Raw genomic sequence first — 18,521 nt, forward strand, 5'->3', positions numbered from 1 at the left:
GTATTAGCCACCCCTCCCCATTTAGTGGCATTTGCAAACTTGCTCAGGATCTCCCGTGTTTGCTTTGAATAACATGTCCAAACTCTACAGTACATATTCCTTCTTTCCGCACTGAGCCTTCCAAAGACTTCTTTTCAGAGCCTTTCATTTTGCCCTTATGTATGGGCGATCGCCTCTGTGGATCGGCAGTTTGGGGATGAAAGAAGGTGGCAGCTGGAAACTCGCCAGCTACATCTAGCCACCTATGCCAAGAAGGCCTTGATTTCCGAGTTGATCCCCACAAGCTTGACTAATCCTAATTGTCTGGGGGGATCCACTGTCAAAACGAGCCGCATGGCCCGAAGGCAAACACCGCCATAGAGAAATGACGGCTGGGACTTCCAGTACTCCAACGAGGGCTTTTTCTCCTTTTTTTCCGAGAGGGTGTAGGAGAGAGGTAGCATTTGCATAACGCCTATTTATTGGGGACTCTTGGAAAGCTGACAGAAGTCCCGCTTCTAGCTCTCGACCACAATGCGGAGGCTATAGGAGAATCCTTGAATGACCGAACCATATTGGAAGGGGGATGAAAGACCCTTAGTGTAGCCACGGGAGGCGGGCAGGAGGGGGGCGGTGGCAAGAGAGGAGACGGGTTTTTTTTGGCTGCATTGTCTAACATCTGCTCTCCTCCTCGTTAGTTTTGTTCTTTGCCATTCGATGTGGACTTTGGAGACGCCGAAGACGGCCAAACACGGGTCCTCTAATCTTCCTCCTGAATATTTATACAAGGAGCCGGCCTCTAAGCTGCCCTTCGCATCTTCCATTCTCCCGACTCCCAGTTCCGTGCTTTCAAATGAGGCCAACTTTTCCAAAGCTGAAATAACTGTTTGTGGATGTTGATAAAAAAGAAGAAGAAGAAGATTTGCATTGATTTGGTTTGATTAGGCAGGTCAGGGTTCTGTCTTGGGCCCAGTCATATTCAACATCATTATCAAGGACTTGGATGATGGGCCTGAGGGCATCCTGAGCAAATTTGCAGATGACACCAAATTGGGAAGGGTGGCTAATACCCCAGAGGACAGGATCACACTTCCAAATGACCTTAGCAGATTAGGCAACTGGGCCAAAGCAAAAAAGATGAATTTGAAAAGGGAGAAATGTAAAGTATACTGCTCCTCATCCTGGAGAGAAGTGACTAGTGGGGTGCCACAGGGTTCTGTCTTTGGCCCAGTCTTCTTCAACATCTTCATCAATGACTTGGATGATGGGCTTGAGGGCATCCTGAGCTAGTTTGCAGATGACACCAATTGGGTTATACTCCTATTTGTGCCTTTCATTTTTTTTGGCCCAAGTGTAGTACTTTACATTTCTCCCTGTTCAGATTCATCTTGTTTGCTTTGGCCCAGTTGTTTAATCTTTTAAGGTCATTTTGAAGTGTGATCCTGTCCTCTGGGGTATTAGCCATCCCTCCCAAGAAAAAAAACAAAAACAAAAAGTTGCATTACTGAAATGATGGTGTTTCCTGCTTGACAGGGGGTTGGACTGGATGGCCCTTGTGGTCTCTTCCAACTCTATGATTCTATGAAATGCACTTTTTGACGAAATTCTAATTTTCCGACTTTCACCTGTACAATCAAGATCCCAGCAACGTAGTTAGTCGGCTCATTACTTACAATTCTCCTTCGGGATATTCCTAATTGCTGCCATCATTTTGGCCAGGTTCATGAATTCCACCAGTTTTTCCTCCCATTCTAGGCAGGGCAAAATTTTACAGAACGCACACATTGGGGGAATGATTGTGTGCAAAAGTAACGGGTCACAGGGATAACCCGGGGGGGGGGTTGAACGGAGGAGAGGGAAATCTCAGGGGTGAGTGGGGGGTTAGGAGGCGGAGAGGGGGGAAATCACAGGGATAAGCCGGGGGTGGGGGGAAGAAGGGGCATAATAGGTCATGGATCAGGACAGAGTTGGGGATTCACAGGGATGAGGGGGGAATCACAGGGGTAAGTGGGGGCTAGGGGGAGGAGAGGGGGGAAATCACAGGGATAAATCGGGGTGGGGGGAGAGGGGGCATAATAGGTCATGGATCAGGACAGAGTTGGGGGATTCACAGGGATGGGAAAATCACAGGTGTAAGTGGGGGGTTAGGGGGAGGAGAGGGAGGAAATCATGGGTGAGTGGGGGGGTTAGGGGGAGGAGGGGGGGAAATCACAGGGATAAGCTGGGGTGGGGGAGAGGGGGCATAATAGGTCATGGATCAGGACAGAGTTGGGGGATTCACAGGGATGAGGGGGGAATCACAGGGGTAAGTGGGGGGTTAGGGAGAGGGGGAGAGGGGATATCACAGGAGAGGGGGGAAATCACAGGGATAAGCTAGGGGTAGGGGGGAGAGGGGGCATAATAGGTCATGGATCAGGACAGAGTTGGGGATTCACAGGGATGAGGGGGAATCACAGGGATAAGCTGGGGTGGGGGGAGAGAGGGCATAATAGGTCATGGATCAGGACAGAGTTGGGGGATTCACAGGGATGAGAGGGAATCACAGGGATAAGCCGGGGGTGAGGGGAGGAGTGGGAGAATCACAGGGATACGTCATGGATTGGCATAGGGTAGGGGAAATCACATAAATAACCCACAGCAACGCGTGGCCGGGCCAGCTAGTTATTCTTATAAAAACAACCACAATAGCAGCAAATTCCTGCCTCAAATTCCTTGGGCTGTAAAAGCGAGTAAGTGATGAGTTGTTTCTTGGTGGCCAGAGTGGCGCAGTATCTCCCCAACACTGCCTTCTTCTCCCTTGGCTACTTTACCCCAAGGGTCAGGCCTTGCTGCCCTCGTGGCTCATTTATTTCGAAAACTTTGGGGGTTGAAACCAAACCAAATCAAGTGAGTGCTGTGCCGTCGCCAAGAAGTTCCACATTTTGCTGGATCGATGATGAAGAGGGATTTTAAAGATCCCTTGTGGGGTTTATAATGTCAGCAGTATTTTGATTATGAAAAGAATGGGGGGGGGGCTTGTCGGAGCCAGGTGGCCAATGTCCTAGAGCCAGCGGATAGGCACTTCCTTGGAAACCCCCGAGGGACGCGGTTCATGCCCTGCGCTTTAACTGCAGTGGCGGGCTGATATGGATTCCCTCTCGTCCTCCTTTAATGCTCATTAAAATGTGAAAAATCAAACTGCATACAAAAAGATTGGTGGGAATACAAACTTGGAGATTGATCCAGGAAGCAGGCACACACTGCCCTGGGGAGCCTGAGCAGCAGCTACCGATGTGATTTGCATCTTTTCAGCTGCGTCCTCCCTCTGTCTTGGTTCCTGGGCTTTGTGAATGTGTCTTTGTTTTCTCTCCCCTCCCCCAACTCTCCGCTCCTCTCTCTCACAAGTAATAATAATAATAATAATAATAATAATAATAATAATAATAATTTATTAGTTATACCCCGCCGATCTGGCTGGGTTTCCCCAGCCACTCTGGGTGGCTTCCAACAGAAAAATAAAATTAAATCATAGAATCCTAGAGTTGGAAGAGACCACAAGGGCCATCCAGTCCAACCCCCTGTCAAGCAGGAAACACCACCAAAGCACTCTTGACATATGGCTGACAGCAACGCGTGGCCGGGTCAGCTAGTAGAATCACAGAATCATAGACACCAGCGATGTCTGGACACGTTCCAGCTTGTCAGTCAATGCACTTTTCGACGATATTCTAATTTTCTGAGTTTCACCTGTATTATTGTAACAACAGTGGTACTTCGTAAGATGAATGCCCTGCAAGATGAATTTTTCGCAAGACTAATGTGTCTTGCGATCTGAGGCGAATGCGTCTTGCGATCTGAGACGGATTTGTTTTGCAAAAAAATCGTCTTGCGAATCGTGGTTTCCCATAGGAATGCGTTGAAATTTAATTAATGTGTTCCTGTGGGCAGAGAAAGAAATTCCGATGCATTCCTAGGGGAAAGCCCGATTCACAAGACGAATTTTTTGCAAAACGAATCGACTCGCGGAACAAATTAAATTCGCCTTGAGAGGCACCACTGTGTTTGTTTGATAACTGTGGAATTTCCAAAAGAAAGCATTTGTCAAAATCAAAAGACAGAAGGCTGACAGCAACGCGTGGCCGGCTCAGTTTTCCGAGTTTTACCTGTAGGTGATATAGTGTTGAGCAATTGAGCTTGAAAGCATATGAGGGAATTCGGCATGCTCAATTGAATTCTGTAGGAGGAGCATGTTCTTGCCAGGAGAGTCAATATATTTTCTGCTCCATTGAATGGGTGATTCGATGGATGCGGTTTATTTGATGGAAGTGGTTTTAAAAATAAATGAAGCACGAAACCTCACTTCTGGTAGCACAGATAATTTATTATTACGGGCCTAGGAAGTGCTCCGTTTTGCAAATGGGTCGTTAATTTTACCAAGTGTTTGTTTAATGTAGTTCCACTTAAAAAATCATCAAAAACTACATGACTTATTCTTCATTCTTGAATATGTCAATACCGTATATTCTGGCGAACATGACAACTGGACGTATAAGGCGACCCCCAACTTTCCCAGTTAAAATACAGTCCTACCTCGGTTTAAGTACACTTCGGTTTGAGTACTTTCAGTTTAAGTACTCTGCGGGCCCGTCTGGAACGGATTAATCCACTTTCCATTACTTTCAATGGGAAAGTTTGCTTCAGGTTAAGTACGCTTCAGGTTAAGTACTCCGCGGACCCATTTGGAACAGATTAATCCACTTTCCATTACTTTCCGTGGGAAAGTTCGCTTCAGGTTAAGTACGCCTCAGTTTAAGTACTCCGCGGACCCCTCTGGAACGGATTAATCCACTTTCCATTACTTTCAATGGGAAAGTTCGCTTCAGTGTATGAACGCTTCAGTTTATGAACAGACTTCCAGAACCAATTACACTCATACTTCGGATTAAGTACGCTTCAATTTAAGTACTCCGCAGACCCGTCTGGAACGGATTAATCCACTTTCCATTACTTTCAATGGGAAAGCTCTTTTCAGGTTAAGTACACTTCAGTTTAATTAGTCCGTGGACTGCCAGGAACGGATTAATCCACTTTCCATTACTTTCAAGGGGAAAGTTTGCTTCAGGTTAAGTACGCTTCAGGTTAAGTACAGACTTCTGGAACCAATTATGTACTTAAACCGAGGTACCACTGTATAGAGTTTGGGATATACTCGTCGTATAAGAAATATGATTTTTTTCCTTTTAAATTTGACAAATGCTTTCTTTTGGAAATTCCACAGCAATAAAACAAGTTGTTACAATCATACAAAACTAAACATCGCTATTACATTTCATGTAATATGAAATAGTTACAATAATACAAAACTGAACATCGCTATTACATTTCATTAATCACACTAGCTGGCCCTGCCATGCGTTGCTGTGGCTCATCATTAATGACATTCCATTTATAATTCAGGCGCCTAACGGGAAAGAATGACAATTGCAACAAATTGAGGCTTGACATATCTTGCTTCGCGTGTCACGCATCTATCTCATCGATTGGGTTCACCTTTTAAGTTGCGTTACTAAAATAAAGGCACTTTCTGACGATACTCTTAATTTCCCGAGTTTCACCTGTGACTTTGCCCTGAAGGAACAAAAGACAGATGAAGAGAAATGTTCTTTATCAATTACATGGGAGGAGTGCCGGGTAGTCAATCATGTGAGATAATAAACATGATCAAACTTCGTTAAAAATGAAAAATTAATCAAGATTCACACATGGGCAGGCAGGAGGAGCCCTCCGAGGGGACGGAGGTGGCTGAGCCAATGTGCTTTAACTTGCCTCTGGGGAGACACTCCGACCCGAGCATATGGAAACCAGCGAAAACCAGGCAGCCAAGACAGCCTTTTGCCCTGGCAGCAATTCCTCTCCTGGCACAGTTCTCGCTTGTATCCTAGGAACAAGGGCTGCTGGCAGTGGGAAAACAAACCGAGCGCAAAATAAAACCCGCAAAGGCTCTCCGGAGCTATGCTAGGCACACTGTCCCTCTCGCCACACTGCAGGGCGGCTCACAGGCAGCATGGTGGTTTGTAATACTAATACTAATACTAATTATTATTATTATTATTTATTATTTATACCCCGCCCATCTGGCTGGGTTTCTGCAGGGCTGCCTTCAGATGATAATAATAATAATAATAATAATAATAATAATAATAATAATAATAGAACCATAGAGTTGGAAGAGACCACAAGGGCCATCCAGTCCAACAGGAAGCAGGAAACACCACCAAAGCATTCCTGACATATGGCTGACAGGAATGCGTGGCCGGGTCAGCTAGTAGAATCACAGAATGATAGACACCAGCGAAAACCATGTAGCCAAGACAGCCTTTTGCCCTGGCAGCAATTCCTCTCCTGTCACAGTCCTCGCTCGTATCCTAGTCTGACCAGGTGAGGTACTATTACTTCCCTTGATCTAGATGCTATACTCCTCTCCTGTTTTTTGGGTGGTGGAGAGGAAAACAAATGAACAACCTAAGCCGGGGGGCGGGGCGGAAGGTGGCACTGAGGAAGGTGTGGGAGGGAGCCGGAAACTGCCTCAACCATCAAAGAGCTGTCCTTTTGAGAGGGCTCAAAATGTCCTGTCATAGAATTATCAAGTTGGAAGAGACCACAAGGGCCATCCAGTCCAACCCCCTGCCACGCAGGAAACACCATTAAAGCATTCTTGACATATGGCTGACAGCAACTCGTGGCCGGGTAAGCTAGTAGAATCATAGAATAATAGAGTTGGAAGAGACCACAAGTCCGACTCTTCATGACTCCCTGGACCAGAGCATGCCAGGCACTCCTGTCTTCCACTGCCTCCCGCAGTTTGGTCAAACTCATGTTCGTAGTTTCGAGAACACTGTCCAACCATCTCATCCTCTGTCGTCCCCTTCTCCTTGTGCCCTCCATCTTTCCCAACATCAGGGTCTTTTCCAGAGAGTCTTCTCTTCTCATGAGGTGGCCAAAGTCTTGGAGCCTCAGCTTCAGGATCTGTGCTTCCAGTGAGACCTGAGGGCTGATTTCCTTCAGAATGGAGAGGTTGGATCTTCTTGCAGTCCATGGGACTCTCAAGAGTCTCCTCCAGCACCATAATTCAAAAGCATCCATTCTTCGGCGATCAGCCTTCTTGATGGTCCAGCTCTCACTTCCATACACCACTACTGGGAAAACCATAGCTTGAACTAGACCAGTGATGGGCAACCTTTTGAGCTTGGTGTGTAAAAATTCGCCAAAAAACCGAGCATAACTCGGGTGGTGTGTCACTTCGAGAAAAAAACCACAATTTCGCGATATTTGTAGTTTAAATAACAAAAATGTATGATTGTAATATATACATGTATTTAATAAACCAAAAACTAACTATTTAACCTAACCAAACCCCAAACCCCTTATTTATCACAAAGTGCCCAGAGTTGTTGAGCTTTTTGGGGGGAGCTGCTGACCAAAGTTTTGGAGTTTTGGGGTGTGTGTGCAAAAGTTGCTTTGCTTTTTGGGGGGATTGCCCCAAAGCTACTGTGCTTTTTTGGGGGGGGGAAGAGAACTGAAATAAATGACGAATAATACCTTCGCTATAACTAACACGCAGCACCGACATAGTCTGCCAAAGCGCCCAAAAAACCAGCATAGAACGGGTTAAAAAATGAATGCTGTTACACCCCATCATCGTCTGCCAAAGCTCCAGGAAAAAACAGCACAAAAAGGGTTTAAAAACCAATCTCTGGCTACCAGCAACAACAACAACAACAAAAGGATCTGGGTTTTAACAGCGGAGATAAGCTGTAGCGTGAGGAGGAGCGGGAGAACAAATGGGGGGGAAACAACAGCATGAATGGGCCAATGGGGCGCATGCCAGCAGTGAGGGCTCTGTGTGTCACGTCTGACACGTGTGTCATAGGTTCGCCATCACTGAACTAAACAGACCTTTGTCGGCAAGGCAATGTCTCTGCTTTTGAAGATGCTGTCTAGGCTTGCCATTGCTTTTCTCCCAAGAAGCAGGCGTAATGTGATAATGTAGCGCAAAATAAAACCTGCAAAGGCTCTCTGGAGCTATCCTGGGCGCACTGTCCCTCTCGCCACAATGTGTGTGTGGGGGGTCACAGGCAGCATGGTGGTTTTTAAGAGATAGTAATAATCAGAGGCTTGACAGGCATATGTCAAGAATGCTTTGATGGTGTTTCCTGCTTGGCAGGGGTTTGGACTGGATGGCCCTTGTGGTCTCTTCCAACTCTATGATTCTATGATCAATAATAATAATAATTTTATTTATACCCCGCCCTTCCCAGTCAAGACCGGGCTTAGGGCGGCTAACAGCAAGAATATCAAGGCAAGCATATAAAAAAAACACAATTCAATTAAAATGCAAATTAAATGTTGTTGTTTAGTCGTTTAGTCGTGTCCGACTCTTCGTGACCCCATGGACCATAGCACGCCAGGCACGCCTGTCTCAAATACACATTAAAATACAACGTTAAAATTCAATTTTAAAATTGGGAATCTACAAGTGCAACCTCATTTAAATAGCTATAGGATAAAGCCTTGGGGGAGGGTACAAAGTTGGTTTTGGCCAATAAGGGAGCAAGATTAAATGGAAACATTAGCAGGACTGGAGTTTAAGCCTGCATCATTTGACTCGGAAACTATTTCCTTTAGATGTGTGAGGGCAGGCTGGAGATAAAGGTGAAACGACCTCTTGGCACTTGGTCAAAGAGATGGTCTTCACAGTTTATACAGGTGAAACTCAGAAAATTAGAACATCGTCGAAAAGTGCCTCTTTCAGTAACGCAACTTAAAAGGTGAAACCAATATATGAGATAGATGGATGGCATACAAAGCAAGATATGTCCAGCCTTTAATTGTAATTGTAAGTATTTACAATAATTACAATAATTAATTAATTTACAATAATAATTAATTTACAATCATCATGTGAATACACTGTTGACATGAGTCAACAGTGTGATGCAGCAGCTCAAAAAGCCAATGCAATACTGGGCATAGCTGCCAAGTTTTCACTTTTCTCGCGAGGAAGCCTATTCAGCATAAGGGAAAATCCCTGTAAAAAAGGGATAACTTGGCAGCTATGATTCTGGGCTGCATCAAAATTAAAAGGAAAAATGATGTTGCCTTTCTAAAATCAATGGACTTTTCGATGATATTCTAATTTTCACCTGTAATTGTTTGATTCCTGTGTAATTTCCAAAAGAAAGCATTTGTCAAAATTAAAAGGAAAAGGAAAAATGATAAGTTGCCTTTCTGTAATCAAGGCACTTTTCGACGATGTTCTAATTTTCTAAATTTCACCTGTAATTGTTTGATTCCTGTGGAATTTCCAAAATAAAGAATTTGTCAAAATTAAAAGGAAAAATGATAAGTTGCCTTTCTGAAATCAAGGCACTTTTCGATGATATTCTAATTTTCTAAATTTCACCTGTAATTGTTTGATTCCTGTGGAATTTCCAAAAGAAAGAATTTGTCAAAATTAAAAGGAAAAATGATAAGTTGTCTTTCTGAAATCAAGGCACTTTTCAACTATATTCTAATTTTCTGAATTTCACCTGTAATTGTTTGATTTCTGTAGAATTTCCAAAAGAAAGAATTTGTCAAAATTAAAAGGAAGAGGAAAAATAATAAGTTGCCTTTCTGAAATCAAGGCACTTTTCGACGATAGTCTCATATTCCGAGTTTCACCTGTAACTGATAAAGCACATTTCTCTTCGTCTGTCTCTTGTTTCTTAAGGGTAACTTATACTTTTGTATTCTGTGGTAAATGTTTGATTGTTTGGTCCCATTAGATGTATAAATTATCTCTCTTTCTCTCTCTCTCCCTTTCTCTCCGCAGGAAATTCTACAGACTCTGGCCAAGTTCTGCTTCCCCTTCTATGTGGACAGGTAGGGTTCACTTTCTGTTCTTTACAAGAGGGGAAAAACAAGAAAAACTAGGAACTATACCACCACCATTTTATTTATTTCATGAAATTTATATGATGCTTGTGTTTAAAAACAATGTCAAAGCGGTTGACAAAAAGATGAAACAATAAAACCAAGGGGAAATAAACATTAAAATTACCGTAAGTCTTTTTTCCCCCTTTCAAATTAATTAATTTCAATATTCATTAAAACAATCCAAAGTTTCTTCGAAAGAGTCCAAATACATTCCTTACCCTCTTTACATATTCCATTCCTTAGCTATAGAAAATCAAAAATCAGAATACAAAACAGAAAAAAGAAGAAGAAAGAAAATAAAGAAGAAAATAAAATAAAAAAGAAGAGGAATAAAAAAGGAAACATTCAAATAAAACTAAAATAAGGTCAATACAAAAGAATTCATATCATAACATAATGCTTCCACCGCATTCGGCACAGTAGTTCACATTCAATCTTTGTCTTCCTGTCAATTAGTATTATAATATAATTCAAACATTGAAACCTATCTCTCGATCATAATATTTTTAGATTTCACATCCTTACAAGGTTATTCTAAACTTTTAATCCCCTTGTCCGTTTTCTTTCAATAATCGTTTAAGCATTCCAATTGTTTTTTCATCCTGTCTTTTGGCTTTTGTCGTATTATATCTGTGAGTTTCGCCAGTTCCAGGTATTCCCATAATTTATTGATCCATTCTCCTTTTGTTGGTATAAGGGTTCCTTTCCAGTTTTGGGCAAAAATGACGGCAAGTCTTAAAACATTATAATTAACAATGAAATCATATCATGAGTACATCATAAATCAGTAGGTCCATTTTCGACATCTCCGTACTGTACTTAGATCACTCTGTCAATCAAACAGTTGCCGAGAATAAAAACGACACCGTCCTTCATGCTTTTTCTACCTGAACCTGATTTAAAACACCCAAGTGTAAATTACAGCGGCAACCTCCTTTTTTCCGAAGGGTTTTATAGGCACCATCAAAAAAGTTTACATTTTACCATGCTTCCACCAGCAGTCAAATCCGTTTTCTTCTTGCTACTAATGAAGCTTTTAATGCCAAGTTGAAAACATCTGCTGATTTAATAGTTAAAACTCCCGCGTTTGACAACTTGCTGCTTTTACAACCATTGTTATAGGTAGTCTGCAAGTGTGAGTTGCTGCGATTATTTAATTTGAGAACGTCCCTTTCTAGAGTTTCAAAAGTTTTGATGGGAGTAGTCAAAATATGTGCGCTACCACCCGCCCATGCACTCTCAATATCTGGAGCTAAATACTGTATATTTCTGTGTATAAGACTACTTTTTAACCCAGGAAAATATTCTCAAAAGTCCTTATATGGCGAGTATATCCCAAACTCTATATTTTAACTGGAAAAGTTGGGGGTTGTCTTATACGCCGGGTCATATTTCTTATACGGCGAGTATATCCCAAACTCTATATTTTAACTGGAAAAGTTGGGGGTTGTCTTATACGCTGGGTCGTTTTTCTTATACGGTGAGTATATACCAAACTCTGTATTTTAACTGGAAAAGTTGGGGGTCATCTTACACGGCGGGTCATATTTCTTATACGGCGAGTATATCCCAAACTCTATATTTTAACTGGAAAAGTTGGGGGTCGTCTTATACTCCCAGTCGTCTTACACACCAGAATGTACGGTATGTGGATTTTGAACTGGGCTGAGCCAGAGCTACTTAGTGCCCTCCACATCTGGTGGTTTTAGCCCTCAGTTTCATTGTTCAGAGGGACGGAGGTGGAGCTGTGGGTTAAACCCCAGAGCCTAGGGCTTGCCGATCAGAAGGTTGGCGGTTCGAATCCCCGTGACGGGGTGAGCTCCCGTTGCTCGGTCCCTGCTCCTGCCAACCTAGCAGTTTGAAAGCACGTCACAGTGCAAGTAGATAAATAGGGACCGCTCCGGCGGGAAGGTAAACAGCATTTCCTGTGCTGCTCTGGTTCGCCAGAAGCGGCTTTGTCATGCTGGCCACATGACCTGGAAGCTGTACGCCGGCTCCCTCGCCCAATAACGCGAGATGAACGCCACAACCCCAGAGTCGGTCATGACTGGACCTAATGGTCAGGGGTCCATTTACCTTTTACCTTCATTGTTCAGATGACACCAAATTGGGAGGGGTGGCTAGTACCCCAGAGGACAGGATCACACTTCAAAATGACCTTAACAGATTAGACAACTGGGCCAAAGCAAGCAAGATGAATTTGAACAGGGAGAAATGTTGGGCAAAAAAGAAACAAAGAAAGGATGGGTGAGACCTGGCTTGAGAGCAGGACATGTGAAAAGGATCTAGGAGTCTTGGTAGACCACAAACTTGACATGAGTCAACATGTGGATGTAGCCTATATTGATTTCAGCAAGGGCTTTGACAAGGTGCCGCATGATATTCTTGTAAAGAAGCTGTTAAAATGCAGGCTAGACAATGCTACCATTCAGTGGATTTGGAACTGGCTGGCTGACCGAACCCACAGGGTGCTCATCAATGGCTCCTCTTCATCTTGGAGAGAAGTGACTAGTGGGGTGCCACAGGGTTCTGTCTTGGGCCCAGTCTTCTTCAACATCTTTATCAATGACTCGGATGATGGGCTTGAGGGCATCCAAAGCAAGATTGCAGACTACACCAAATTGGGAGGGGTGGATAATACCCCAGAGGACAGGATCACACTTCCAAATGACCGTAACAGATTAGTCAACTGGGTCAAAGCAAACAAGATGAATTTTAATGGGGAGAAATGTATAGGAGTATAGCATCTAGATCAAGGGAAGTAATAGTACCACTGTATTCTGCTCTGGTCAGACCTCACCTGGAGTACTGTGTCCAGTTCTGGGCACCACAGTTCACGAAGGATACTGACAAGCTGGAACGGGTCCAGAGGAGGGCAACCAAAATGGTCAAAGGCCTGGAAACGATGCCTTATGAATAACGGCTTAGGGAGCTGGGTATGTTTAGCCTGGAGAAGAGAAGGTTAAGGGTAGATATGATAGCCATGTTCAAATGTATCAAAGGATGTCATATAGAGGTGGGAGAAAGGTTGATTTCTGCTGCTCCAGAGAAGCAGATTCAAACTACAAGAAAGAAGATTCCACCTCAACATTAGGAAGAACTTCCTGACAGTAAGAGCTGTTTGACAGTGGAATTTGCTGCCAAGGAGTGTGGTGGAGTCTCCTTCTTTGGTGGTATTTAAGCGGAGGCTTGACAGCCATCTGTCAGGAATGCTTTGATGGTGTTTCCTGCTTGGCAGGGGGTTGGACTGGATGGTACTTGTGGTCTCTTCCAACTCTATGATTCTACTAGCTGACCCGGCCACGCGTTGCTGTCAGCCATATGTCAGGAATGCGTTGATGGTGTTTCCTGCTTGGCAGGGGGTTGGACTGGATGGCCCTTGTGGTCTCTTCCAACTTTATCATTCTATGATTCCAATAATCCAGTCCTCTGCTTTGTCTTTTGAGCCATACCTGATTGTTCTGTAGGAGCGAGCTGAGGATCACAAGCCTACAATTTCCCCATGTGTGATGTGGCATTCACAAAAACCTGGCAAAGCATCAAGAAATTAGACTGCCTCTTCTATACGTTTTCCCCTCTTGCAGCCCATTCTGGAACGCCATGCTTTAAGTAATAGGTTTCGCACATGCTATAAAGCAAGCTGTTATTTATGAGAGAGGTATCCCGCTGTTACCAATAATATCCTTTACTAATTATAGTGTTAGGAAATGAGGCTTTGTGCCCTTGATTTTAGCTTCTCGTGCAGTTCTTCCGCCCGCTCGGTTTCGGTTTTTCGCCAGCGATGTATTCTTTTAACAGTATTTGAGGAGTTGCTCCTATAGAGGGGAGCGGGATGGGGCCCAGCCTCGTCAAACAATATTGCCGCATTGTTTGCGCTCATGTAGGCAAGGCAAATGAGCCCCTTAGCGCCGAGTGGAAGTTGATCATAACTTTCAGAAAAGGCCCAGGTATGAACCGTGTTATCAAGATTGCTCGTTGGCGTGGGGGACGGGCTTTGGAGCAATTGTGCCGAGAGGGCAAGCGTCTTGCAGCTACAGCTCCTCTTAGAGGAGGACCCCGGAGAGATTGGCATTGAGGCACAATTCAAAGGAAACGCTGCACCTTTTTGTTACGGCATATTCTGCGCTCCCATTCAATCCTCCCCCCTCTTGTCGCTCGAATACACGACCTGTAATTCCGGCATATAAGACGACCGCCAACGTTTCCAGTTAAAATACAGTGGTGCCTCGACTTACGAATTCAATCCGTTCCGGAGGCACCTTCGTAGGTCAAAAAACGAGTAAGTCGGAAACGCGATTTCCCATAGGAATGCGTTGGAAACGGAAAAATCCGTATGTCGGAGCAACCCCATCTAAAAATTCGTAAGTCGACAATTCCCTATCTAAAACCGCTGCAGTTTCCGTTCGGATGTCGAGAATCATAGAATCCTAGAGTTGGAAGAGACCACAAGGGCCATCCAGTCCAACCCCCTGCCAAGCAGGAAACACTGCTAATCTTACAATTCTTCTCTAAATAAACTTTCAATTTCTTCCAATCTTCTTTCACCGATTCTTCCCCCTCCTCTAAAAACTAGGTGTGTCCTATGGAGCGAAAAATACGGTACACCGTATCATAAATTGAAGGGATCCTTAAATTTAAAGGTTTGTGGCTGGTGCAGTTGTGGTTTTAGGTCATACTGTACTTCCTATGGTGGGTCCAGCTGAACCGGACCTCATCCTGCCTTCCTCCTCTCAGAAGCGGCACAGAGAGAGGAAGCGCTGCTGGTTCAATGACTTAAAGTCTGTTTAGATACTTGGCAACGTCCTTCCAACGAACAGTCCATTAATAAATTCATTTCTTCTCCCCGTTTCCAGCCTCACAATCGGCCAAGTTGGCCAGAACTTCACTTTTGTGCTCACCGACATTGACAGCAAGCAGAGGTTTGGCTTCTGCCGCTTATCTTCGGGGGCCAAGACTTGCTTCTGTATCTTAAGGTAAGTCAGAATGCGGCCCTTCTTCTGCTCTGGGAAGCAATGTTGACATCCTGCTTCGGTCGCTTTTAATTGACAGTTTCCAGCTGTTCAGAGAATCACTTTCCTATCTGTTGCTCGGGAAGCCATTGCACTTCTCGCGCTAGGGTGATGACTTTTTCGTTTTCCCCCCTCCAAAATTATTTCCTGTAGCACAAATGGATGAGCTTTTACCTACGAATGACTCAAATGAAATCTATTCCATTGAAATCTTTAAAAAGGTCACGCACAAACCAGGGTGGATTTGATTTCAATCCAACTGATTTAAATCACGATTTTTTATTTTTAAAAATCTTTATTTTATTTTAATATCGCAGAATAAAACATTATTTCACACATTAAAATACAATAAATTGATTTAAGAATAATCAATACGGGGGGGGGGGGGAAAAGGAAAAGGAAAAAAGAAGATCGAAAGTATAAATGTTACCGCATAGCTATACCAAAACGAAGAAACAAAACAACAACAATAAAATATTCTTTATATGCTTCCACCACCTTCTACACAGAAGCATTGTGTCTGTCCTCTGATAATAAATTAGAATCATAGAATCCTAGAGTTGGAAGAGACGCCCAGGGCCATCCAGTCCAACCCCCTGACAAGCAGGAAACACCATCAAAGCATTCTGGACATATGGCTGACAGCAACGCGTGGCCGGGTCAGCTAGTAGAATCATAGAATCATAGAGTTGGAAGAGACCACAAGGGCCATAATTGTCATTTTTCCTTCAAATACAATAATTTTGCCTTAAATTTTTTCTCCTATTTTCATATCCTGCTGGCTTAGTATAGGCATAACCATGTTTTTTCCCCCATACCTGATTTTCTTTAAATCACTAGTCACATGGTTTGAGAGCAGTACATGTGAAAAGGATCTAGGAGTCTTCGTAGACCACCAGCTTGACATGAGTCAACAGTGTGATGCAGCAGCTCAAAAAGCCAATGCAATTCTGGGCTGCATCAATAGGAGTATAGCGTCTAGATCAAGGGAAGTAATAGTACCACTGTATTCTGCTCTGGTCAGACCTCACCTGGAGTACTGGGTCCAGTTCTGGGCATCACAGTTCAAGAAGGATACTGAGAAGCTGGAATGTGTCCAGAGGAGGGCAACCAAAATGGTCAAAGGCCTGGAAATGATGCCTTATGAGGAACGGCTTACGGAGCTGGGTATGTTTAGCCTGGAGAAGAGAAGGTTAAGGGGTGATATGATAGCCATGTTCAAATATATCAAAGGATGTCATATAGAGGAGGGAGAAAGGTTGTTTTCTGCTGCTCCAGAGAAGTGGACACGGAGCGATGGATTTAAACTACAAGAAAGAAGATTCCACCTCAACATTAGGAAGAACTTCCTGACAGTAAGAGCTGTTCGGCAGTGGAATTTTCTGCCAAGGAGTGTGGTGGAGTCTCCTTTTTTGGAGGTCTTTAAGCAGAGTCTTGACGGCCACATGTCAAGAATGCTTTGATGGTGTTTCCTGCTTGGCAGGGGGTTGGACTGGATGGTCCTTGTGGTCTCTTCCAACTCTATGATTCTATTATTCTAAATCATCGTTTTCTACATCAAGACTAATTCTTGCTGGTATAACTTTAATATGCTAGTAGATGAAGATTTTTAGAATCACAACTTTTCATATTAGTTTTTTTTATCCCCAGTTTAATAGGTTAATCATTCATATTTGCACAACTTTTCTGTTGTACTTAGGAAGGAGAAAAATAACCATTACCTTAATAATAACAATTTAAATAGATTTATTCAACTGAAACAATAACATTACAGCATATGTTATTTGCTTAAACAAACATCCATGTTTGTTAACTAATTTGGCTAAAGCAAAACAATATATATATATTTTAAGAAACTTAGGCTGTCAGCCCAGCCTACACATGGAAAACCTAAATACTGTCCATTCCTAACAATCAGAAAAATATTGTTTCTATTCTGTTCACTGAACTTCTTGAAACTTTGCACAGAAGGGGTTGATTCTGTGTTCATAGGTTTGTAGAACAATAGGATGAAGGTCTTTTTCTCAACGCTGTTTTGCTGTGACGAAGAGGCATGTGATCTCTGCCGAGTCAAATTCAGTTTTGAGAACTGCAAAAGTCAACCAAGCGTCTGTGATAATATCTTGTAGGCAGAGAAACTGCCCAATCACCTTACAAAGACCTCTGGAAGAGCATGACATTGTGAATGGATTAATGGAATTTTTTTAACCCCAAAATTAAACATATACAACCTTATTCTACATAATTAAAAAACTAATCTTTATTTCATGGTGGAATAACTTTTGGATGGCAATATATTTTCCTCAAAAAGCATTTTATTTTTTAAAAAATCTGATTTAAATAAAAAAAATCCGATTTTTTTGATATATATTTTTTAAATTGTTGATTTTTATCCACCCTGGCACAAACTATTTTTAATTTTTCTTTATATTTTTATTCTAAGCACATCACTAGATTATTTTCTAGATTTTCTCTCTCCAAGTCGTCTTGCACATATTTCCATTAATCCATTATTTTTTTGCCTTGGTACATTTCTGAAATTTTACCAAGGGTTCAAGAGTGGCAGGAAGCCAACGACAATAATCAGAAATGTATCAAAAATTATTTCCTGTAGCACAAATGGATGAACTTTTTGCTCTGTTTAGGGAGACATTTAATCTTTAATCTATTATTTTATTCTTTTGTTGGAAGCCGCCCAGAGTGGCTGGGGAAACCCAGCCAGATGAGCGGGGTATAAATAATAAATTATTATTATTATTAATGACAAAGAGAACCTACAGGAGGGGTAGCAAAACACTGCCATCTAGCGACGTCTATACTGTTACTGCAGCTAAAGAAAGCTTCCTTGTGTGTTTGATCACCCTATATAATGTTGTATAGATGTGACTCTCAACCTTGGGTTCCATTTTTTAATTGTTTTGGAGACTTCAAAAATGGTCCAAAAACGGATCAATGAAATTTCTAAAATCATTTTGTGCGTGAGGTTTTCTTTATCAAATCTCTTTGAAAGTAAGATTTTATCTAATCTTTAATGAAAGCTTATCAAATTATGACACAGGGAAATGAGGTTGTAAAAACATCATCACCCTAATGCGCGCGCATTTGCGCCAGAAAACTTCTTGTGCTCTGGTGTTCTTTCTGTTATGTTATCAGCATTTTAAATTTTTTTTGACTCGGTTGTTTCTGAGTTGATGGGAGAATTATCGCCTTGTCCCTGTGATAAACAGGCTGTGAGACAGGACAGTTGCAGCCGCAAACTGGGTGCGTAGAAGTCTGTCTAGGTAATTTTTCGGTGAAGGAGATTTGATTGGAACAAGAGAGGTAATCTTTGGGAGTCGGCACACATAGTGCCATTCTCAAGCACGCCACAAGACTGTTGCTGTGTGAACAAAGGCGAGGCCTTTGACGAGGTGCCCCATGATATTCTTGAAAAGAAGCTGGTAAAATGTGGGATAGGCAATGCTCCCATTCAGTGGATTTGTAACTTGCTGGCTGACTGAACCCGAAGGGTGCTCATCCATGGCTCCTCTTCATCCTGGAGAGAAGTGACTATGATATTCTTGATTTCAGCAAGGC

General features: G+C 42.9%; 1 protein-coding gene across 2 annotated transcripts in view; it reads left to right on the forward strand.

Annotated features, from left to right (window-relative positions):
* Positions 1-18,521, forward strand: part of DENND1A (DENN domain containing 1A) — a 265,432-nt gene that overhangs the window by 70,414 nt on the left and 176,497 nt on the right. For both annotated transcript variants that reach the window (XM_088665085.1, XM_088665086.1), the window contains exons 4-5: positions 9,833-9,882; positions 14,790-14,909. In XM_088665085.1, coding sequence (XP_088521211.1) covers positions 9,833-9,882; positions 14,790-14,909 — 170 coding nt within the window. The remainder of the gene's footprint in view (positions 1-9,832; positions 9,883-14,789; positions 14,910-18,521) is intronic.

Source organism: Zootoca vivipara, chromosome Z2 (assembly GCF_965207765.1).
Source record: "Zootoca vivipara chromosome Z2, rZooViv2.hap1.1, whole genome shotgun sequence".
Lineage (NCBI taxonomy): Eukaryota > Metazoa > Chordata > Lepidosauria > Squamata > Lacertidae > Zootoca > Zootoca vivipara.